Genomic DNA, 25,512 nt, shown 5'->3' on the forward strand with positions numbered 1-25,512 from the left:
TCTTGCACATGGATGTAGATCTTCAGAAAGGACCCAAATACACACCTTCCTCTCATACTTTCAGAAATTATGAGCACTCTAGAAAGATGAGGAGAGAAACATCTGAATGTGTATAATACAGCCTTTTAAGTAGAGTAATACCGTCCTGCTATTGCTTTCTATTTTGTGTGTGGTGTTGATTTACATGCTTTAATGTGTACTGTTTTTGCAAAGTGTGTAAGCTTAACAGCTGTCAATCTTCAGCAAATGATCTTTTTGCCTTTATTTTAGTGGGACCTCTGATGCCGCCCCCATACGTTTTGCTTTGTTATCTGTGCTTAAGTGGCAATTACCAGTTATCAACTTCTGTCGCTGAATTTGGTCCAAGTTGACTGCAGTAACTCTTAATAATGTGTATGTATTCAAATAAGATTGATCTTAACGATCAGTTTTGTCTCTTGTTTTTTCGGACTTTAGTATTTCAGTAGTAGAAACGTCTTCTGAAAACTAACAGCAGAATCCCTTTGCTCTTGAAAATGCAAAATATACCATCGGGTTTATATAGACTCTCCAGGAGTAGGAGTGGAACATTTGAAATGCAAGAGTTTGGTTTTAGAATCTGTCTGATCATGAAGGGCAGCCCCTTCTCTAAAAAGGAAACAGCTTTCCCAACTTTGAACATCTGGGGGAGCTCTACTTGGAAAGGCAGTCTGAGTTTTAATCTCATGGATTTAATGGCGCTAAATTAACAAACATTTTTAAAATGGATTTTGTAGAATTTAATTATTAAGGAAACACTTTGCAAAGCCATATAATGGGGAATAGTCAAGCACCACATGTTAGTTTTGGAATGTGTATTTACCAAGTGAATAGGATTTACTTCACCAAAAAGAGTTTTTGCACAATTCACAATACTTACAGAAGTATGATTGTATCAATGGAGAAAAAAAGCTCACCCTCCTAATGATACATTTCACATTCTCTAGTAAACTAGTGCAATTCTTTATTATTTTAGGGGATACAAAAGTATAATCTGTCAATAGAATATAACTGCTTATTCCTAATTGTATCTAGGAATGAATACACACTATTATTTAAAGTAGTCTTAAATTTTGAAGAACTGATCAATAAATTAATATTATTAATAAAATTGTACTCTTTGCAATACACTCGCCTCAGCACAAATGCAGATTTAACATAAAATTATAAAAAATACACCAAATAATAGAGATTAGTTGTTATTACTTTAAACTTCTAATTCCCATTAACGTTATCTCTTGCATATAACTAAAATTTTGAAAGTCTTGCACACAAAATGAGAGGCTTCTTCAAAAATGTCTTTTTGCCAAAAACAGGTTCTACGACCTCTTGCTAATTATATTATATTTCTTTAGGGGTACTTTGAGGCGCGTTCAAAGACGTATTGTTAGCAGTTAGGTCTAAATTTAAAGCAGAACATTCTGCCAGATATTTTACTATATCACAAAATGTTGTAGTACTGTATTTTATAATGAAACCAAATTCTCAAGTATTCTGGTATGTTAATATTATTATACCAAAAAACCACTTTCTATAAGTCTATTATTATGTACATAATATTTTAAAAAATGGGTATTTCAGTCCTAGAAAGAAAGTATAATGTAATACGTGACATTAAATTGATCTTTAGTCAAAGTTCGCTTAGGTATTACAGGGAAAGAGCAATCAGAGGCTTGAATGTATACATTATTCTCAAGGACAAAATGGTAAATGATAATACATAAAGACACGGTCACTGGGGCAAGTTAGCTGGGGTGCACACTGAGAAGGATCAACTTGAAAATGCTCATTAGATTTTAGCTGTTGCTATTGGTTGTTCCCGGAGGGGAAAGTGCTACAGTCAGTTGATCTTGCCTCCCCTTCGTGTGGGGGGAGTTTCTCACCGCCTTAGCGTGGTATAATGAAATCTCTTTAGAAGCAAGCTTGAGTCAGAAGCTTAGAGAAGCACCTTACTGTTTTAAAAACTGCTGTTACAATGTTCTAAGCACTGTGATCTTTCCAAATGTGTTTTCTGTATTTTGTACTGTAGAAAATAATTCACCATAAACTGGGCTCTATAGTGTTTAAAGCAATGTTATTTATTGGCTTATCCTTCCCCATATTTATGTACAGTCTACTTAATCATATGGAACCTGTGATAATCCTTTGCCTTAAATTAAAATTCAATGCTAAATATTGAGTGCGCTCTAATTAATAATTCTAAGCTACAAATTAATTTGTCCTTTAAAGCTTAATACAGTGTCAAATAAAATATTACCCAAATATTCTGTGGAGTGTTGCTGCCTATTCTGTGTTTGTGACAGTGTGTGTATCTTGATCTAGGACATGGTGGCCTGCTGGGTTCTATAAATAGATATTAGTAATCCTTTCAGAGAATGGGCCTGCTACCTCTCAGCTGTCGGCTGTATCCTCCCCTCAACCCTTGTAAATAGATTTTCCCATGCCACACAAGAATGAAGAAAAACAGCCCTTCGTGTTCTCTCCCTCTACAATTTTTGTCTTGATGTCTTCTGAATCTTCATATTCTATTTGTGTCGACATCATTTTCCTAAATAGAAAAATGACAGATATGCCTTATGATTGATGGACTGCCCTAATTTCAGCTGGGAAAGGGACCTTGTAATTATTAAGGTCTAATCCCTTATGGAACAGGTTAGGACCAGAGTTTTAGGGAGATTTAGTGACTTGCTCAAACTCTGAGGACAGGGGGGTGGGCTGAGCCCATCCTGATGTTCACAAGGTTGTCACAAGCTCAGTGAGTGAAAAGGAGTTAGTCCTGGGGCTGGCACACACTAGCAAGCAGAGGTATGCCTTGGGCTAGAAAACCGTTTCCTTATTAGGTCCTGGACTTCCCTCTGTGAGTTAGTCACAGTTACAGAGGAATAGATTGTGTAGGCAGTTTTTCTGGGAGAGCAGGCGTTGGCTCCTAAGGATTGTCTCTGATGCTCTTCAACCACAGCAAACAGCGTTTTAGACCGCTGTATCTGGAAGACTGAAGGGCATGCTTATGGGACCCACTGGAACGGTAAATCCTGGCTACAGAACTTTACACTTGTACTTTGAAAAGCATCTGTGTGGCCTGGGTATTTTTAAATGACCGGAAACGCTGGTTCTTTGAGGAATTAGGCGTTCCCTAGGCCCACAAAATACAGACTGGGATGAAAAGGCGTCCAGACCCGGATTCTGGGCCCCATTGGTCGCAGTTTTTCAAAAGGATGTGAACGGGAGCGCGGCCCAAGGGCTCTAGGACCCAGAGGCTGAGCGCGGGGCCAGAAGGGCCCGCCGCAGCCGTTGGGGTTGCGGCGCGAGCAGTCGCAGGACGCAGGTTCGCGGCCCGCCTGAGGACTGTCGCCGCAGAGACGCAGCGGGCAGTGTGGCGCGCGGGCGGCGCACGGTGCGCGTGGGCGTGTCTCGGCGGGGCCGCGCTTCCCGCCCCACCCCAGCCCGGCCGGTCGCCCCCAGGCCCCGCTCCAGCGCCCCGGCCTCTGGGCCGGCCCGGTGCCCTCGGCGGGCAGCGCAGGGCGCGGGAGCAGTCGGGGCCGGGCATGCCGGGAGCCCCCCCAAGGGGCAGGCGCCGCCGCTACCCCGTCTGCCGCCGGTGCGCGCCGCTGACGCGCGGAGATGAAATTCCCGGGCTCCGTGCTGGCGTCCGTGTTCCTGTTCGTGGCCGAGACGACGGCGGCGCTGTACCTGAGCAGCACCTACCGCTCGGGCGGGGACGGCATGTGGCAAGCGCTGACGCTGCTTTTCTCGCTGCTGCCCTGCGCGCTCGTGCAGCTCACGCTCCTCTTCGTGCACCGCGACTTCAGCCGCGACCGGCCGCTCGTGCTGCTGCTGCACCTGCTGCAACTCGGGCCGCTCTTCAGGTGCGTGCGGGCCCCCGGGTCCCCTCCCCGCTGCCCTGGCCGCGAGGGGCGGCCTTCCGGGAGGGGCGGGTGGCTGGACTGGGTGCCGGGCCCAGGCCCGCCCAGCCCTGCTCCTCGGGCCCCACCGTTCCAGTCACGCGAATGCGACAGAATCCGGGGAGAGTGGGAATAAAGCTGGGGCGGACCGCCTTCTTCTGAGGTTCTCGCGTATGAAATTGCCAATATTCAACTGAACTTGACCAACAGAAACGGTAGTTGCATATAGTTCGACCTCGTAAAATACAAGACTTCTCTAGGGTCGGGTGGGCTCTGGCAGGATTGGCTTGTGTCGTGACAAACCCTTGAGAAGTGTGTGGGCTAAATCGCCTTTAGAGCAAAAGCGTGTGCAGATTCTTTAATTTATCAAACACGTGGAGTTCCCTGTGTGCCAGGCACTGTTCTGAGCGCTCTACAAATACTAATTTATTTAATTCTTACGCAGAGCTCTAGAAATCCACGCATCATTCTCTTGGTGTGGAAACAGGGTTGTGGAAATACCTTCCGGCCCTGCCTAACTTAACAAACAACAGTCCTTGAAGCTGGAACACAGTGTGCCTTGAAGACACAAACTTGCCTGCGTTAAGGAAAAAAACCATTAGTGGCATTTCTGGAAATTAATTTCTATTAACACAAAGCAAGTAGAATGCATGGTAGTGAAGTAGACTGGCTTAAGGACCATGAAGAGAGTTTAAAATGTGTTGTGTTGACACCTTTCAGCCCTGCAAGGAAAAGCAAAACAAAGGATTCTTATCTGTATTAGAAAGCAAATTATAATACAGAATTTATTTTATTTTAAGATTTTATTTATTTATTTGACAGAGATCACAAGTAGGCAGAGAGGCAGGCAGAGAGAGGGGGAAAGCAGCTCCCAGCTAAGCAGAGAGCCCAATGCGGGGCTTGATCCCTGGACCCTGAGATCATGACCTGAGGTGAAGGCAGAGGCTTTAACCCACTGAGCCACCCAGGCACCCCTATAATACAGAATTTAGACACAGGAGAGAGATGAATTGGAAGAGAGAGAAAGGCTAGAGCTCATCTGCAGGAAGATTCAGGTAGCCAGGAATCTTTCCCTACCGGTCATCTAGTCACGAATCTTTCCCTACCAGGCAGTATCTCCCCTGCCCCAACACACCCAGAGGCAAAAAAAAAAAAAGTCCAGTAGCAAGATTGATTTGAGAGAGGCCTATTATAAAACTTTGCATTTCATATTAAAGACAGCTGTCCCCAGCTGACGCTCAGAATACTGCCCTGCAGCTCACACACAGGACAAACTGGGTGAGCAAGTCTCCCAGCCTCCAGAAGCCACAGAATCCTAGAAAGGAACAGAAACAGGTACACTAGCGGAACTAAAGTGTTGCTGCTGACATCTGAGAGCAAGGGAAGAGTTAGGAGGGAAAAAAAGAAGGACAGAGAGAGAGAGGAATTTTCAAAGTCGTGCAACTTGGAACTATTTAGTGAAGAGTTAGTCCTCTCTGGCCAAGTAGGCGACAGCATCCTGACTGTAATTCCCCCCCACCCCCACCCCCATTCAGTAAATCAACGAGATCTGACTTTGGGCAAGGCACTCATTCTTTATTAACCTCATCTGTGAAAAGAAAACTCATTGCTCACGATGTTTAAATGAGGTGACAGATCAAGGGAAACTGATAATTCTCAGCTTGTGCTACATGGTTTGCTAAGATCCCTCAGGATGCTGAATCCTCGCCGTGAAGTAGATGTCACTGTTCCCATTTTATAGATGAGGAATAGGACGCCTCAGACCATGTTCGCAAAGCTTCTTAGAAATTGAGTTCGGTTAAAAAAAAAGAAAAGGAATTGGGTTTGGTTAATTATGTTCCCCACACTATGAAAGAAAGCAAAAGAGTGTGGAGTACATTTTACCAATAGTCCCATCCTAAATTAAAACCGTTTTTGTTATCTTGGCAAAATCTAAGCAAATGACCTAAATAGCTATCCAGGTGAGTGATCTCTATCGTTACTGCCATTTAAAATCTTTCTAAATTCTAATAGTGACCCAAGACAAAGCTAGTGACGTGATATGTATAAAAATAGGATAGCACATATGAACCTGAGCTCAGGGAAATATGCCAGGTTGTAGAGAGTGGTAATTTCTGGATGACGGACTTATGGGCACTTTTAATTATCTCCTGGGAAATACAGAAAAGTATATCATTTTCCCCTTGTTATATACTACTCTACATTTTTCCATTTTTACAGTAAAAATATTTTAACTTTATTTTTAAAAAGGGTGGGTATTTTGAAGAGAACTTCTCAAGCTATATAAAAAGTTTCAATACCATAAAAAGACCTATTTCCAGAAAATTCTGAGTGGGTCATTGTCTTCTTGGGGGAAAAACAAGATAAGACAAAAAATAAAGCACCGAACCACCCTCTTCTGTCAACAAGGACTCTCTCATTCTAATGGAGCTGATTTATTTCGAGGAGATATTGGGCCCATCATCTTAGAGCTGAGGTACACAAAGCATGGGTTCAAACCTCTTAGCTTCCAGATTAAGGGAAAAGTGATTTGCTGTTGTGTATTCTCAAGACTTAATGTCTTTTTAAAAAAATTTATTTGACAGAGATTGAGATCACAAGTAGGCAGGGGGGCGGTGGTGGGGCGGGGGGAGGTAGGCTCCCTGCCAAGCAGAGAGCCCAGCCCGATGCGGGGCTCCATCCCAGGACCCTGTGATCAAGGCCTGAGCCAAAGGCAGAGGCTTCAACCCACTGAGCCACCCAGGCTCCCCAGGACTTAATATCTTATTCGAAGTTTTTCCTGCTGACAGTTTGATTCTATTTTAACTCCCAAGGCATCAGCTTTACTTCAAGATCAAAATTATTTGCCCCAAAGGAGAGTTACGGTCTGTTTCTTTCCCCTCTTTACTGATCTGACTTACTAATAGTTTGAATTGTCTTTGGAAAATTTATTTTTGATTGGGTGCTAAGTAGCCAAACTCATGTTTTTGAATTCACTTAGTTAAACTGTACTGCATTACACTGTAATAATTACGGGCTAAATACTAAAAACTAGGCCCCACTCCTTCTTTCCCTTAGGAAAGCACTGGGAAAGCACCATATGTCATTTATCAGTCTTATATTTAAAACTGTAGTTGCCGCTTTTGTGGTTGTTTCCTTATTAAGGCTAGATTTGAATGATGTGATCATTGAATATTATCTTGAATTATTTTATTTTATTTTATTTTAAGGATGATCTTATTGCAAATGATAATGGATATTCTGGAAAACCAGAGGGGGGAAAAACACCTAACAACAGTAAAAAATGTTTCTCATCCTTTTACAATTATGTTAATTTTTCAAATTAATTGGGAGAAGAAATAAATATAAATGAATTTCAAGTTCAAGGAATTTTCCTCTCTTTTTATTTACTGGTATAGTGAGGAAAGTCTGGGTTTGTAAAAATGAAAGCTAAGAAATCCTAGTAATTTTTTACAGAACATTGCAACATGATTCATCACAGTATTTCTTTGTATAATAGGCTTTCAAAAGATTTTAAAATAATAATAGCCTATATTTGAAGAGCTTTTTTTTGTTGTTTGTGAAGTGCTTCTACGTACAGTATTTAATTCCATCCACTCTAAAACCCTGAGACCTGTCATTTTCTTTTTTGTTACATTTGAGAAATTGAGACACTTGGAGATTATGCAAGTGGCTTTTAAAAGGTCAGGTGGTGCTTTCTATGTAACTAGTTTGATTCTTGTGTAGCCTCACTGAGCATGTGTGTCACATGAAGACAACATGGTATGTTGGAAGTCAGAGAATTTCTTTTGGAAACATGTTTTTATTAACTGCTTTAAAGGGTCTCTGGTACCACAGATTATTTGTGGAGACACCAACAAGCATGGTTTCAGCTAAGAGATAATTTCCTTCCCCTATGATGCTTGAAAATGGGGTGAAGTGAAAAAAAATGGATCAGCCTGCTGATTATCTATGTTATGGGTTGGTAGACTATGCCTCATAGACCAAATCCCCACTACCTGTTTTTGTGAATAAAGTTTTATTGGAACACAGCCATGCTCATTCATTTAATGTATTCTATATGGCTGCTTTTGTACTGCAGTGGTAGAGTTGAGTAGTTGGGATACAGACTATAACCTGCAAAGCCTAAAGTATTTACTCTTTGTAAATTCTTTACAGAAAATGGTTGCCACCCCTCAGTCTACATGATACTGAAAAACAGCCTTGAAAGATTTTGATGAAAATATTTAACTTATAGCTATATTTAGACAATCTCCCCCCCCCCCAAAAAAGAAAGGAAAAACCCTGCATTTGGAGTAATTGGTTGAGTCTTGCAGAATTCCAAGAAGAATGGTAGTTTTTTTCTTATCAGTTCTCTTTATCAGTAGTGGCAAGTAGGGGAAGTCTTAGGACCATACACACATTTATTAAACACCTACTATATGTAAAACTCTGTGCTGAGATAAATTTATTAATTGGGAAAAACAGTGGATTGAGAGGGTGGCCACTTGGGCTTCAGGGCCACCTTTGTCATTAGCCATTCTGGAACCTTCTATAATCCCTATTGGTAGACCTTGAAGTTTCAGTTTGTCAACAGTTCAGTACAGGCTTCCTGTTTCATACAGCACCCTCCTCAGCATCAAGAGACTGGCCTTCTCCTCTGAACCTTTGTTTTCATACATTCACCTCTTAGCCTGTGCTGGTGTTTGGTAGTTTGTTTAGTCTTTAAAAATTCTAAGTTTGATTTTATTATTCAGGTAAAACATATTTGTTGTTGAAAGGACAGAAGAGCAGAATACAGACACAATTAAAAAATTTTAGAAAAACCTAATTTGACCGCCTAAAAAGAATTTTTACCCTTTTGTTGTATATCCTTACTCATATTTTTATAGCAGTAAGTTGGTAAATTATCTTTTGGGGGAAAAAGCCCTGAATTGCGGAGTTTCCTGGTTTCTGTGATATAAATATTCCCGTCATGGCCTATTTCAGGCTACCAGTTTTTTAACAACTGGCTCACGATTCCTAACTATTTAACAGTCTCTTGAGTCAGTATGAGTCAAATTAAGCACTCCAGTGTTTATATGTATGTGTGATTTATATGTTTTTATATATGTGACTTTTTAAATAAAAAATTGAATTTTCTATATGTATTCTATTATAATTTATTCCTTTCACTTACCAAATATAGTAAACATTTTTATATATTACTAAATGTATGTCTGTACCATCAATTTTAAGGATTGGGTAATACTTCATTGACTATATATATAATGATTTATTTAATTATTGTTTTATTTTTTTTATTTTTTTTTAAAGATTGTATTTATTTATTTGACAGAGAGAGATCACAAGTAGGCAGAGAGGCAGGCAGAGAGAGAGAGAGGAGGAAGCAGGCTCCCTGCTGAGCAGAGAGCCCGATGCGGGACTCGAGCCCGATGCGGGACTCGAACCCAGGACCCTGAGATCATGACCTGAGCCGAAGGCAGCGGCTTAACCCACTGAGCCACCCAGGCGCCCCAATTATTGTTTTATTTTGGAGCCCTTAGATTATTCCCAGAATTTTGCTATTGCAAAATAATGCTATGATTCAAATCTTTGCAGTAGGCTTTCTGAGTTAATATATGAGAAATATTTTGTAAACTGAAAGTGCTATGTAAATATTAATTGTGTTCATTAATATCCTCATTGTGTATATGTACCCTTTTCCATTTAAATTATGAGCACCTCTGTGAACGAGGCAGGTGTACCCCAGCTGTCTTTGCATTTCCCACAGCACTGGCAAAGTCCATCTGCATTCACCACATATTTGAGAATTAAGACGATGGTCAATTTATTCTGTCTTGTACTCCTTATTGCATGAAGTTGCTAGGCCTCAAATAGTTCTTGTAGAAAAGTCAGTTGCATTAGCTGACCTTGAACTCATAACCTGTACTTCATTATTTTCAGTTGAACAGATTAGCCCAGGTTGTTTTACCTGTTTTTATGTATTATATCAAAGTGTCTTTGACCCCATTGAACAAAATGTACTAGACAAACCTGTCTTCCTCACCTTATCTCTCTTTCTCTTACATACACACATACACGTACCTTCTTCCTCCCAGGAAGAAACGAACAAAGACAGCAGTCACAAAATATGTCCACTTTGTATTCGTCAGAGAGCCTCTTGCATTTCCTTTCTTACATCAAGTTTTATTATTTAAAATTATAAATGTATTCTTGTTGCCATAGTGGCCTCAGGTGAGAGTACAAAGTTAATAACTTTCAATAAAATAGATGAAGCCATAAAACCTTCTGGCAGCATTATAAGGTTGCTATAAAAATGCACATTGGGAGAAAAAACATCCTTTAACGATTTTTAAACCTAAGGCCATGAGCATTTTTCTTGTTTCTAAGAAAAACCCATTTTCTCCCAACATTTTATTATGAAGCTTTTCAAACATACAGAAGACAACTTGGAAGAATTGTACAGTGCTCACCACCTAGGTTTTATAGTTAACATTTTGTTTCATACGTGTTTCCGTCCCTCGACTGACCCCTCAATCCGTGTGTGTGCGCGCGCGCGCGCACGCTTCAAACTAAATCATGCACATCAGCACTCTACTTCCCTTTAGTATCTCTATCGTTACCTAGAGAGGAAAATCTAAATTTAAAAGCCGGGTGCTGTGTTATTCTAGAAAGGTGACTGGTTAAGTCTCCATCCCTGGGGCAAGCTTATTCATAAGTAAGACATAGCTGACAGACCTCCAGACAGGACTGACTTTAGTCATGTCCCGTAAGGGTTTATGAGAGCAGAGAGCTAGGTAGTATATTGTGGTCTTATAGGCGAGTGCTAGATGGCAAACCACTCTCTGCTAGGGGCTCTCCCAACCATAGCTGCTGCTTTAGCTGAGGTGATATGGGGCATCTACTGGATGTGGAAAAAAAAAAAAAATATATATATATATATGCCTACATGTATCAGTACACACACAAACATACACACCCTTTTACTGTATTATTGCCATAGCAGTGTGGCCAAGTAGGTATTATCTCTGCTTTATAACTGAGGGAAAGGGCTCAAGGGTTAAATGACTTGCCCAGGACTGCACAGCTAGTAAGTGTCTTGGAGGGAAACTGAACATTCTTTTTTTTTTTTTTAAAGATTTTATTTATTTATTTGACAGAGATCACAAGTAGGCAGAGAGGCAGGCAGAGAGAGAGAGGAGGAAGCAGGCTCCCTGCTGAGCAGAGAGCTTGATGTGGGACTCGATCCCGGGACCCCGAGATCATGACTTGAGCCGAAGGCAGCGGCTTAACCCACTGAGCCACCCAGGCGCCCCGAAACTGAACATTCTTCTCTGACTCTGCAGCGTGAACCGCTTCCCATTCCCTACTCCGTTTCCTGGCCTCGGAGGCCTTTGGTGTCATCTCTCAATTAGGTTCACAGTCATTTCCAGCCGACCTGCTGGAGGGCCGCAGGAGGATTCACTTCATGCTCAGAACACCTCGGAGTGGATGATTTGAGAGAAGCATCTGTCGTCTAGAGTGGCCAAGTCAAAGCTTTGAGAATCAGACTCATAAGTGTAAGCAGAGACAGAATCCCGTCTGTCTCTGATTACCCTGACTTGCTGATTTGTTTGCAGGTGTTTTGAAGTCTTCTGCATCTATTGTCAATCAGGCCACATCGAAGAGCCTTATGTCAGCATCACCAAGAAGCGACAGATGCCAAAGAATGGCTTCTCAGAAGAAGTCGAGAAGGAGGTGGGCCAGGCGGAAGGCAAGCTCTTCACGCACCGGTCTGCGTTCAGCCGCGCGTCCGTGATCCAGGCCTTCCTGGGCTCAGCCCCGCAGCTGACTCTGCAACTGTACATAAGCGCCCTGCAGCAGGACGTCACTGTTGGAAGATGTATGTATATTTTTCATTTCCACCTCCATTCTGGGGTCAAAGCAGGGAGTTGAACATCAAGTTTCTTTTGTTTCATGTGAATTTCATGCATATGGGCCTTCCGTTCGGAGTCTGCATTCCAGTTACTAAACTGAAATCTTAGTTAAAGTAATAACAGTGTTTTGCTTTATGAATCTGCAGTTTGTGCAGGCAGCTCAGAAGGGTTCACCTGTACTTCACTGTACATCAATTGGGGTGGCTCAAAGACAGGGAACTAGAGCCCATGGAAGGTTCCTTCCCGCACATTGCTTATGGCCGATGCTAGCTGTTTCTGAGTGCCTCTGATCTTCTTTGTTTCCTCTTAGAGAGTGGGCTAGTTGGGGCTTCCTCCCAGCGTGGTGGCTGATTTCAAGTGTAGTATCCTGGGAGCGAAAAAGGGCAGGTGGAAGAGTATCACCTTTTGTGAACCAGCCTCAGAAGTCACGTGACATTATTTCTGCTCTGTTTTCTTTGTTGAAACAGTCAAAAATCCCATGAAGGTTCAAAGGAAAGGGAGGGGAGGAAAGCTCTGACTCTTGACGGGGAATGGCAGAGTCCTAGAAATTCATTGCCATGACCATTTTGGAAAAAGCAGCTTGCCATTGGCTGAAAATACACCTGTCAGAAGCTGGGTCTCTTTGGATTTTGCCTCCATCGTTCAGTGGTAGTTCTAAACCAGCTGAGAGCCTTGGTTGTAATGGGTTCTTTGTCATGAATGATGGAATCAAGAGTACTCTCCTGTCTTCTTGAAGTTCTAATAGGTAGCTCAGCTTTTAAATGAACACATTTGTCTAACTGTTAGACTGTTCTTACATCATCAAGTTGAGGGCAGGTTTTGTTTAAGCCAGATTTAAAAAACAAAAACAAAAAAACAAAACCTCTACATGCCTAAGACACAAGTGAAAAACCTTTATATGAGGCAAGGAAATAACTCCTCCCAAATGTTATAGGTAAAGGAAAACCACGTATTCAGGTAAGTTTTACTATATAGGTAAGCAAAAATGAGTTAAAGCCTTCAGTTGAAAGAATACATATTTAAGATAACACTGAAAATGGAATTAAAAAAATAAATCGCTCTTAATGAATGTTACTCCCCTCAATATTCTCTTCTTTCTGCCTAGGACCCTCTAGGCTCACTAGTAAAATGGCTTAATTTACGGCAGGGTCACAGGGTATTTGCACGGCAGAGCTCATTCAGGTTACCTCAGAGTGACTGTGATTCTTAAGGTATGTCAGGATGGTAAGTTGAGGTCTTGATCCTTGGTCCACTTATGTTTATGTGAAATGCCTCCCACAGCCCCAGGCAGACAGTAGGTGCTCAATAAATGTAGCAGTATCTTTGTTTTCTAAGGGCTTGTAACCGGCATGGACACTGACCAAGGGGAGTCCTCTGCATGCCACTCTACCCTTTGCCCAGTTCTTGGTGTTTCCATGTGATGGGGACACAGCAAGAGAGCAGAAGTGGTGATAGCCCATTTGATTTTGGCCAGTTGATCCAATCATTTCCCTCAAGTTTTTTGAAAATGAAGATCGTCTTTGTTGACCTAAATGAAGAGGCAAGGTCAAAAATCCTAAAAAGAGATGAATTTATTTGGGAATAGCGGAGAAATTGTAATTTGGGACCCACAAAGGAAAGGAAGCTGCAGGCAAATCCGCTGAAGGTTGTGGGTAGGCCGTCCTTCGGGGCGGGGAATGCAAAGAGGGGAGAGTTCAGTTGGAATCTGTTGGAAACAAGTAGAGACCAGCCTTAAAAATTCCCCGAGCAGACAAAACCAGTCCAGTCTTACAAACAAAGCTCAACTCCACTCATTTTGTGAGACCAGGCAACCTGGGCCATTTCTTGTTCATGCCTCTGGGAAATCATAAGCAAGTCTTTCCAAGTTGATATGAAGCAACCTCTGATTACTTCCCTATCATTAAGAAAATCACAGTATTATCAGTTTTGTTGTAAATCAGACACTATGAAAAAGCAGTCTCTCGTGCTTAATTTTTGTTTTCCTTAGGGCACAGGAGTGTGATTTTCCATTTCATGTCCTCTGGGTCTATTTTAGATTGAAGTCCTTTCACATTTCACCCTTTTGATTAAGATCTTTCACAGAACACATTGGTGATCAGTTATGTCCTTCAGGCATATTGACATTTTTGTCAAAACAGAGTTCTTTGTAGGTAGATTGTATGGTTTGTCCCATGGAGCTAAGGAAGGTTTTCCTCAGGTGTCTCTTCCCATGGAGCAGAGGACCATCCTCAGTCATTTTTCCTCACAGAGCTGAGGAGGACCCCATCCTCAAGTGTCTTGTCCCATGGAGGAGGGAAATGATATGGAATGTCAATGACCTCATTTGAACAATAAGAGGATTGAAAAATGAATCATCTCAGGTATGTCCCTTTAAGGTGGATTGCTTAGTTTCCATGATTATTTGAGTTTCAGGAAAAGCTTTTCAAAGGAAAAGAATTTTATTTTATACGTACATTTGGGAAGAAGACATTGGCTTATTAATACAAAACAGAAGAAATTTAATTCAAATTAAAAAGAGTAAACTGAGGACCAAAAGCCCAGTGGTAGCTAGTGATTGAAAAGCAATTCTCAGTCAGTTTCCCTCCTCTTCTCGGAGTAGGACACTGGTTGCCCCTGCTGGGCAGTGAGGAGGTTTAGGGCTCTGCAGTTTTATAGAACTACTTCGACAAGGCTATGGATTTGGGTCTGCTGATATGCAAAACCTTGGACAGAAGCATTGAAAGTGGTGGACATAACTTTAGAGAGATTGCAAATTGTTTTGTTTTGCTTAATTTTTGCTACTTCAACCCAAGGAAGAAAGGCTCTGGCGAAAGTGTGCCCCAAACTTTTTCTGCCCAGTATAGGGTTATATGTAGGTAGCCAGCCATAATTATAACCTTCCCAGTTCTGACGTGTTCTTTTAAGTTGATAGGACAAAGACCCTACATTAGGTATAAAAGCAGCAGAAAGAAGGATTTTTCTTATTTCGGTATCAGGGGTAAGGCAGCAATCCCTCCACATCCCTTTCAGTTGAAGGATAGTATAGAATATGTTTCTTCCACATAAAAATACATACCCGCTCTCTTCTAAGGATAAGGCATAATTGGGTCCTTTTGTCCACATTCTTTCCCTTGGGATGAAAGAAACAATCTCATAATCAGAAATGTAATCATTATTATACAGAGCACATTATAATCTGTTTGACTAGCATTGTGGGAATGATTATGCGAGCACTTTAAATTTTTATGGATCTGAAGTAACAAATGAGCTGATCTAGTATAAGTTAAGATTTTGGTTGAGGTCTGGGAGATCTCTAGGAAAAAAGTAAGTTTAACTAAGTTTCCATGTTTACCAGATATTGGTCAGTCCCCAGTGAAGTACCATTGAATGGGAGCACATTAACTTCCCATTACAAGTCTTACTGCATTCCTGTTGCCCTGCCATAGGGCATAGAATCTTCTGGAGTCCAATAGGGAGTGAATTCATGTTCATCTAGGTCATATAAAATAGTATAGTTACAAATATTTATGGGGAGATACCCTAGAGTTTTGCCATTTCCATCAAAGATTTTTTATTTATTTATTTGACAGAGAGAGAGATCACAAGTAGGCATAGAGGTAGGCAGAAAGAGAGGGAGGAGGAAGCAGGCTCCCTGCTGAGCGGAGAGCCCGATTCGGGACTCGATCCTAGGACCCTGAGATCATGACCTGAGCCGAAGGCAGCTGCTTAACCCACTGAGCCACCCAGGTGCCCTCCATCATTTTTTTTTTTTTAAAAAAGGATTTTTGGGTAAGAGTCCAGCCCTGAGTGAGAGTATTGCATTATGAGTGTGTGTGGGGGCAGGGGGGGAAGACCCAATCAATATGGGGGAGACCCATATTAACTACATATGGTAGTTAATATGAAAGTTTTAAATTTTCTGGCAGGACTGGTTTGTTATCGGGTCCAACCATTTCTGTCTTCCTGACACCAGCAGCTTTTAGATGTCCAATTTTTTCCTTTTCAGGGGCCAGTTGTTGTATTACCCTAGCTAATTCTCTTGGTTGTCACTAGGGGAAGCAGTTTTCTGGACCATGACAGAGGTTTGGTCTTTGAATCCCATAAGAGTGGCATTTTCGCAGAGACATCAGCAAGGTGGCTTTCTTTGGCTTCCAGAGAGTCAGACTTAAAATGACCAGGGACTTTAATAATAGCCAGGGGTCCTGGCAGGAGTATAGCATCAAATAAATTTTGGACGTAAGTAACATTTTAAATTTTGTCTCTGTTGGACTTGTACCTGAGGGCAGGTGTTCTCAAAGAGGCGGCTCAGGTGCTGGTGGTTGCCCAGGGCCCTCTGCACAGGCTCTGGGGTGATGCACATCTTGTGGTTGTTGGGGGCCTCCTGGCCCACCAGGTCCAGGATGTTGGTTGTCAGGTACTTGAGAATGCCAGTGAGGAAGACAGGTGTGCCTGAGCTCAGGCAGTGGATTTAGTGAACTTTTTTTCGGTAGGAGGTCCATGTGGCTAATGGGGAGCTGTAGCTTGTTGCCTGATAGAATCAGGGAAAGCACCAGCAGGAATCCAACAATTAGAAATATAAATGGGCACCTGGGTGGCTTAGTCTGTTAAGCGGCTGCCTTGGGCTCAGGTCATGATCCCAGGGTCCTGGGATGTAGCCCTGCATTGGGCTCCCTGCTCAATGGGGAGCCTGCTTTTCCCTCCCCCGCTGCTTGTGCTCTCTAGCTCTCTGTCAAATAAATAAATAAAATCTTTTTTTAAATTTTTTTACAAAAAGAAGCATATAGTAGACAATAAGGGTGCTGACAAATCTCTAGGAACTCTGCATACAGCATAGAATGAAATATTGACATTCATAATATTTTCCCTATTCGAATTTAATCTATGGAAGGCTGAACACCTCTTTTGATTTGACTTTTTCTTATGCAACTAATCAAACTAACATAGCAAGTTGAGCTATTTTTTTCTAATTTTTTACGAGGTAAAAGAACAAATCTTATTTACTTCTTAGGGACCTCAGTTTTGAGTACAAAGGTGTTGTTAAGTTTTATTTCATTTTTCACTGTGGATTCAGTGTTGGAAGGTAAAATTGAAAATTTCCCAGGAGATTTGAGAATTAAGTATACGGGTGATTGTAGCTTGGCTATTTATTAAATAAAGTAACAATACAATATTTAAATAAACATACAAAAATCACGAACACATTTTTAAATTCAGGTTTCTTTTATTTTAAAGGGAATAATAAAAAAGGGAATAATCAAGGGCATGATAAAGTCATAAGAAAGTGTTACTGTGGTGAGATAGGGAATCTCTGCTATTTGCACAGATTATGTAGAAGCGAAGTGGGAGCCTCAGTAATGACCCTGAAGATAGTCAGGTTCTAATCCCTAAAACTGTGAATGACATCGGTGGGCCTTTAATGTAATCACAAGTATCCTTATAAGAGAGAGGCAGGAGGAGTTTTGATGACAGAAGAAGAAGATAATGTGAGGATTGCTGGCTTTGAAGCTGAAGGAAAGGGCCACCAGTCAAGAAATGCAAGGAATCTAGCTCTAGAGGCTAGAAAAGGCCATGAAAGGGATTCTCTCCTCTGAGGCCTCTGAAGGGAGCAGGGCCCTACTGACACTTTATTTTATTATTTTTTTAAAAAATATTTTATTTATTTATTTGACACAGAGAGAGAGAGAGAGAGATCACAAGGCAGAGAGGCAGGCAGAGGGGGAAGGGGAAGCAGGCCCCCCGCTGAGCAGAGAGCCCTATGTGGGGCTCAATCCCAGGACCCGGAGATCATGACCTGAGCCAAAGGAAGAAGCTTAACCCACTGAGCCACCCAGGTGCCACCGACACCTTGATTTTAGCCCAGGGAAGCTGATTTCAGACTTCTGACCTCCAGAACTGTTAAGAGAACAAATGTGTATTGTTTTAAGCCACCAACTTTGTGGTAATTTGTTATAGCAGCCATAGGAAATTCTGTAACAAGTGATTTTACTTCAGACAGAAACATTCTCTTTTTGGTACTTAATTTAAAAAAAGATACATAACCATTTTTCATTATCTTGAGACTTGTGGTAGAGTCTCAGTCACATGTAGTCTCATTCATATTTATTACTTATAAGTTTTATTTTTTTATCTTATTTATTTATTTTTATTTATTTATTTGACAGACAGAGATCACAAGGAGGCAGAGAGAGAGGAAGGAAAGCAGGCTCCCTGCTGAGCAGAGAGCCTGATGCAAGGCTTGATCCCAGGACCCTGGGATCATGACCTGAGCTGAAGGCGGAGGCTTTAACCCACTGAGCCACCCGGGCGCCCCTACTTATAAGTTTTAAGCACTTGCATTTCATAGAGGAAACTGGGGGGGGGTAGATTGTGAATTTCTGTCATTTTAGCAGAGTTCGTGAATACAGTTAGCCTAGCTTTTATTCAGCTACATAGTTCCCTTATACATTTAGCAACATGGCAGAAATGAATACATTCATCTATAAACCCAACGATTTAGCCTCTTCATAGCATATACAAATAAGAAGCAAAAGTATATAAATAAAATTATGCTTAGTAATGAATGTTTTAGTATTCTTACTTGGAAATGACCTAGCTGTCCATTCTGTGTCTAATGTTTCATAATATTGGTCAAAGGTCTGCAGTTATCTAAAGATTTTGGAAACACTTTCAAGGTGACACACTACAAAACCTCATTACTGTGGAAATACAAGTTTGTCAGAACAGTGATTCAATTTGCTTAAACATAAATTGATATTTTTGTAATCTTAAACATTCTGTAGGTAATTCTAGCCCATGTGATTATAAAACTGTGTAAGTTCAGCAAAACTATACCCAAGAGGCATAAAAATGTATGCTTGTATTATATTTCACAAAAATACATATCCGAGAAATCAGTTGTTTTCGTTAAACCCCAAATATTATACTAGTTGAAATTGTCAAAGATTTACATACATTCCATATACATTTGAATTCTTAAAATACATTTTTAAAGTCTAACACATTTAAAATATTTGATTTCTGCATTTTAGGAAATTTTGGTTATATTCCATTTATATAAGCAATTACTTATCTGCATATACCAATAAGAACAGAGGTCCTCTAAATTAAGAAAGAGACTTTATAATCTAATATATTAATACCATCTTAAGGTAAGAAAATGTCACACATTCACACAGTCAGTGGTGAAGGCATTTCTGAATTACAGATATAGAAACATATAGCTCCGGAGAAACAGCTTCAATTTTACAATTTTAACCATGGATCAAGAGTAAATACAGAAACAAAATCTTCCCAGTCCAGATTTCAAAAGCTGTTTCCCTCCCAGCAGGGGCTGGATCTCTATAAACCATGAGTCCATGTAAAGAGATCTCCAGATGGTCAGATCCTCAAACCAAATTCCCATCCATTTCTGCCAACCATGGGGAATAACTTAATGGCCATAAATGAAAACAAAACAGAAATACATTAGTATAGAGGGAATTTTTAAAAAAGATTTTATTTATTTATTTGACAGAGATCACAAGTAGGCAGAGAGGCAGGCAGAGAGAGAGAAGAGGATGCAGACCCCCTGCTGAGCAGAGAGCCTGATGTGGGCTCGAGTCCAGGACCCTGGGATCATGACCTGAGCTGAAGGCAGAGGCTTTGACCCACTGAGCCACCCAGGCGCCCCTAGAGGCAATTTTTTAAAAGACAGAAAAAGGCAGAGTGAACACAGTTCTGTTGGCGCTTTGGCTTCAGCTAGGAGAGCCAAGAAAAGACACTCCTGGGCTTTAACTCTACATGAAGTACATTCTCCATGAAACATTTCCCTGCCTATCAGGCATCTCGTTGTGAGTTTCAAGGCTGTGAAAAGATATTTTTCAAAAGGTAAAATCATGTGTCACTTATATAGATATGGATACATGTTAAAAGATTTTATTACTTACAAAGGAGTGGACAGGTGTTAAAAACCACTTCAAAAGAGAACAAAGGGATGTTGATTAGGAACTTTGAAATAAAGATATCCTTGGGAAATAAAACTTTTTTTGCACCATGGGAGGGGAGACCATTGAACTGCCACTGGACCATGTGCTTTGCATGCTTATCAGTGACCTGACAGCCTATATCCTGGAGCTAGCAAGCAACAAGGCCCGTGACCTTTGCCTCGCAATATGTGGAGTGAGCAGTGCCAGACCTTGAGCTTTACTACTTCCTTAGGGATGGGACAGTCTGTCTAACTAATGATATGTCCCAATTCAGGAAGAATTGCTGATTCTGGTGTTCTAGAGCCTGGCGAGGGCCCTCATGGCCTCATCCACTGGCCGGTCCCCTCACAGTTAAGGGAGCCCCATGCTACTGCCATCAGCAAGTGCTATTAAAGGATTTGACTCCATGGGTATGGTTCTGCCTCTTCTCAGTTTCTGTCATTTTGAGTTGCAAGTGTCTGTCAGGCATCATCACAGTTTGAAGATTTAGTTTGCAAGCAAGAATGGATGTATAGCCAGGAAAGCTAAATCTGGGGCCTATAGCAGGCTCTTGGATACCCTGAGCCACTTTCCCTTGGCCCTCTCAATTTTAGCGCAGCTGTGGGGAAGAGTTCCACATGCATTGCCAGCATCCCACATCAACCATGAGTCCCAGAACACACTCTGGTATTCTCTTTTTCTGCTTCCAGGTTTTCTCCTATGCCGGAGAATGCAGCTCAGATATAGATGAGAAGTATGGGGGAACACTGTGGGGCCACCTGCAAACTAAAGGAGATGGTAGTCAATGGATATAGCCTCGGCCTCTGTCATTAAGATAGATAATTTGGGGTCCAAACTGTATAGTCCTCTGTGGATCGCCAGAGACAATGAGCCCTGGTTGCCACGGTGGTAGCTGGCTTCATGTAGTCTTTATTAGCCCTGCTACCTTCACTCCTTCACTTCACTTCCCACACTTACATCCCAGATGATCCACGTGCATCCAAATGCTTGCCTCAGGCTCTGCTGCTCGAGAATAGTCATCTGAGTTGGTAATTTGAACCAAAGCAGGCCAGGCATGTGCAGCTGTGGAAAAGGCCACTAGAGTCCTCCAGCGTACAAGTTCTTTCAGAGGCTGCAAGAACCGAGGGGCAGGTGTGTTTGAGGTTTGTACGAGAGAATGAATGAAGTCGTACACCAAAGATTCTTAGCGAAATGGGGGGAAATAGAGGGTTCATTTGATGTGAGTGCTTGATAAGAATAAAAAAAAAAAAACCAGTCGTAGTAGTTCTTAGACAAGTGAGTTGAATGGATAGAAAATGGTGGTTTAGCATAGGATGTTTCCGGAAGTGGTCTCAGAGATGCTTCTAATTCATCTCTCCTGTTTCATTTCTGCTGTATCTGGGGAAAGGCTGAAGAGGCTAGGGTTCACTGGTCTAATTTTGTAATACGGTTCTTTGAACTTTGGTAACCTAACCTAATTGTCTTCATTTTAATCAGGTCACTTCCCAGAGATGTGCCTTGGCTGGACAAATTGTCTAGCTTCAGGAATAAACTTCCTTAATGTATCACCTATTTCCAGGGCCAGCTGTGTTTTATGAACTAATCTAAAGATAACAGTTATAATTCATACATTCTTAGAGACACGTGGAAGGAATATTGAAGGATAGCTCTGTGTGTGTGTGTGTGTGTGTGTGTGTGTGTATGTGTGTATAGTGCTTTATATAAGTTTATACGTTTCTGCCATGTCTCAGTTTTTTGCATGTGTATACACACTCACATACTCATATGCACATATGTACACACATACACAAAATAGAAAACTTCAAAAGGAGTCTCAAAAGAAACACCGAAATGTTAGTTTTCTTGAGATAGGTTATGGGTTATTTTTTCTTCTTTCCAGTTATCTGTGTTTTTCATGCTTCCTCCATGAATGCTTATTAGTTCTGGTTGGGGTTGGGGAGAGTGGTCAGGCCTGATCTACTGGTCTACCCACGGGTCTTTGTCTTGCTCATTTGTTCAGTTTTGCACTTATGGGTTCTCAATATATAGTCAATGAATGGTGAAAACTAAAGAGCAGGGCAATTGTACTAATTTCAGTTTTACAGAAGAAAAGGCAGAGTGTATCATTTAAAACATTGCAATTGCAAATGAAAGAAGTCCCGACTAAAAGTGGTGTAAAATAAATAAAAATATGAAAATTAAAAATATATGTAAAGTTAATATATATATCACCTCACCTAACACATTCAGAGGCAGAGTGATCCCATGGTTGGCTGACTTACTGGCATGACGGTGTCATCAAGGACCTGGGGATCTTCCACAAGTGTGTCTGTTTCCCCTTGTGATTGCAAGAGGACTGTGTATTCATAATATATTGCTGCATAGTAAACCACCACAAAACTTAGTGACTTAAAATAATGACAGTCATTTCTTTTGCCCATGAACTTATAATCTGGGCAGATCTCTGCAGGGTCAACTTATCTCTGCTCCTTGTGGTATCAGCTGGAGCAGCTTGACTGAAGGCTGGAGAATCCCCTTCCAAAGTGGCTTAGTCACGTGGCTGGCAGTTTGGTACTCCGCTATTATTCGCTTAGCTGGGGTTGAGGGCCCGACGCCTTAGTTCTTTTCCATGCGGGCTTCTCCTTTGCTCCCTCACAGCATGGCAGCTGGGTCTTAAGAATGACTATTCTAAAAGACATGCAGTGGAAGCTTTCTGTTTCTTAATATGTTCGCCCAGAAACTGGCAGTCATTTTTGCCATTTATCAGTTACCAGACCTCAGGTTCAAAAAGAGGAGACACAGACTCTACTTCTCAATGGGAAGAGTATCAGAGAATTTGGCTGCCGTGTTTTAAAACATGTATAGGTTGTTATAGATCTAGACAACACATGTAGGCATGACCCAAGTCAGGGAGAAAGAAGAGAGAGGTTTCTTGCTGTGTGTCTTTCTTTATTGGGGAGGAACACCTTTTCTTTTTTTTTTTTTTTAAGATTTTATTTATTTATTTGACACAGAGAGAGAGTTCACAAGTAGGCAGAGAGGCAGGCAGAGAGAGAGGGGGAAGCAGGCTCCCTGCTGAGCAGAGAGCCTGACTTGGGTCTCGATCCTAGGACCCGGAGACCATGACCTGAGCCGAAGGCAGAGGCCTAACCCACTGAGCCACCCCTGGGAACCCCAGAACTCCTTTTCGTTCAGCAGAATTCTCGGGTTTCACTGGGCAGACATAGGTCAGGCTAAACCAGTCTCTAGCCACAGTACTGGAGTTACAGATGCCTCTAAGGTATAGATGCCTTTGTCCCTGAAGAGCAGTTGGGTGGGGTCTGGAATAGATAGACCAACTTCATCTACTGAACCCTGTGAATACAGCATGCAAATATCATTTTTTTTTCCATTTGCAATACAAAATTGTAAGAGGCTGGCCTACACAACTCTTGATTTACTCCAGGAGCCAAAACTGTGAGCATCTTCCTTGAACATGTGGGAGGGTTAGCCTGTAATCAGAATTAGACTTCTGCCTACAGGGAAGAATGGAGGAAGGGTACCAGTTAAGTGGAAGGCCCATCGTGTGGGCAGCACCAAGGTTCAGGAAGTTTAAGGGCTCAAAGCCAAGACTGAAACCCAGGATTTTGGATGCTTGGCCCATTGTTAGTCTTTCAGCCAACACTGCTTCTCATGGAGATGGAGAATGTAAAGAGGTAGCAAGGATTTAAGAGGCCATCATGTCTGACTTTGTACTTTATGAAGAAATCTCGTCTTCGGTGTCCCTTAAAGGTGGTCCGCCAGCCTCTGCTTGGTTATGTTCGGCAGCAGAGCTCTCCATCCTCAAAAGGCACCATTCCATTGATAAAACTTCCTTGTTAGTATGTTCTTCCTTGTATCATAAGTTAAGTGGGACTTTTCCTTTTCCCACAGAAGACAACAGGGCCAGGAGCTGAATGTGCCACATACAGGAAAAAAAAAAAAAAAAGCCACTAAAACTTGGTCAGATTCCTTTCTTCAAGATTTTCCAAGTGTGACAAACCAGCCCTACCACAGTCTGCCCCCATATCCCACTCTCAGATTCTATCAGGAAATACCTTTGGGAAGGGGTGAGAGAATAAGGGCTTCTATAATATATGTGGTAAGAAGCCACTCCCACTCTTTCCCTCCCAGAAACCACCTAAAGTGGAATTTCAAGATGCAGAGTGCTCGCAGCATGGGTAGTGGTGAAACACTTTGTTTCGTGACTTCTCAGCTGGGAACCCACAGGCCCACCCCACTGCTGGTCTCCTGAAATAGTTCAGGGTGTGTACCCTGGAGTTTGGGAGTATTCACAAGCGTAAAGACTGAGACCTGATTATGATTTGTAGATTTTGGAAGGTGGGAGACTTGAGGGAGCAGCCCCTGGGGTGAGTAGAGACCAAGGTACCATATGCCAAGAAAGGGGACAAGAGGGCTCCTTGATAGACGCTAGCTGCTGTAAGTGGCCCAGACCACCTAACACATTTATTGTTGCTCATCAAGGTTCAGGTCAAGTGGGCAGTTCTGGTCTGGGCCAGCCAGGCGCATCTTGGGTCATTTGGGACTGACTGATGGAGGATGGCTGCCCTCGGAGTGGCTCACAGGGGCTGTACTCCCTGTTTCAAGGCTTGGGGAGGAGTCAGACCACGGAAAACTGCAGAGCTCATGCGGTCTGGGCTCAGAACTCGGACACCATCACTTCTTCCACATTCTCTTTCCACAGAGCCCAGTTGAGAGGAGATTGGGGGCAAAAATAAATCCCTTCCACAATAATACCCCACCAAGCTGACACTACTAAGTAGAGATTTTTCATAGAAATCAGCCTCCTCTAATCTTCAGCCTCATGGTTAGACCTGGTTTTTTCCCACTAAAGCAGCACTAACACATCCACGCACCCTCACTTCATGGCAGACCTCCAAATAGTCACAACTCTCTCGTCTCCTTTTTCATTTCCATTCTCCAGATCTTCCATTCATTTCTCTAATGGAATGCATTGTAGCCATCAAGGTTACTGTACTCAACATAAAATCTGGCTTGTCACTTCCTTTCTTAAAACACAGCATTCATAATTGCATGTGATGTTGCAGACTTATTTTGGCAAAAACTGATAGCAGTGGGACTATGTTTTATTTTATTTTGGGGCTTTAATCTGAACTCTGTGGTTTTATTTATGTGCCCAAATGATTTTAGCTTCAGGAGGAGCCGAATAATGCAATTGGTTTATATGGATGGATATAAATTCTCCCCCCCCCCTTTTTTTTTTGGTCATACTGAGAGTGGCTAAGCCAAGATTTACCCATCTGTACCTGTACAGTGTATTTTTAAATATATAAAGGTAGGACTTGATGTTCTTTCTTGTTCTATTTCCTTTTCTTGGATTCACGCCCAGGGTATCAGCCTGTTGAGATCATTTTGAATCACGATTCTCTTGTCTTCCCAGTTTTGTCCCAGGTATATGTGTATGTCTTCAGTGGTTGACAAGAATGTGAGATTAGGACAGCCCCAAAGCCACAAGCCTCAAGCTCCTTGACAAATGCCCTTTAGCCTGAATGGAAGTAGTGAAGAGAATCAGTACGGATGGCCTATCCAGGTGCAAATCCATCTAACTGCACTCATGTTAGTATATGACTAACTATGACTTCCCCACAAGGATGTCATGAGGGCTTTTTTCGTGTTTTTCTGGCGGCCTGGTAAAAACCACACAATGTCTGCACCATCTGCCCACTTATTAACTGCAGGTATTTTTTTCTTTGTACATTAACTTAAAATATT

At 41.8% G+C, this 25,512-nt stretch overlaps 1 protein-coding gene across 1 annotated transcript in view; it reads left to right on the forward strand.

Annotated features, from left to right (window-relative positions):
* The first annotated feature begins 3,459 nt into the window (after positions 1 to 3,459).
* Positions 3,460 to 25,512, forward strand: part of XK (X-linked Kx blood group) — a 41,046-nt gene continuing 18,993 nt past the window's right edge. The window contains exons 1-2 of the mRNA XM_004754882.3: positions 3,460 to 3,884; positions 11,522 to 11,784. Of these exons, the coding sequence (XP_004754939.1) occupies positions 3,640 to 3,884; positions 11,522 to 11,784 (508 nt within the window). The 5' untranslated portion in view covers positions 3,460 to 3,639. The remainder of the gene's footprint in view (positions 3,885 to 11,521; positions 11,785 to 25,512) is intronic.

This window comes from Mustela putorius, unplaced genomic scaffold (genome assembly GCF_011764305.1).
Source record: "Mustela putorius furo isolate JIRA1106 unplaced genomic scaffold, ASM1176430v1.1 tig00003836_pilon_pilon_pilon, whole genome shotgun sequence".
In the NCBI taxonomy this organism is placed as follows: Eukaryota; Metazoa; Chordata; class Mammalia; order Carnivora; family Mustelidae; genus Mustela; species Mustela putorius.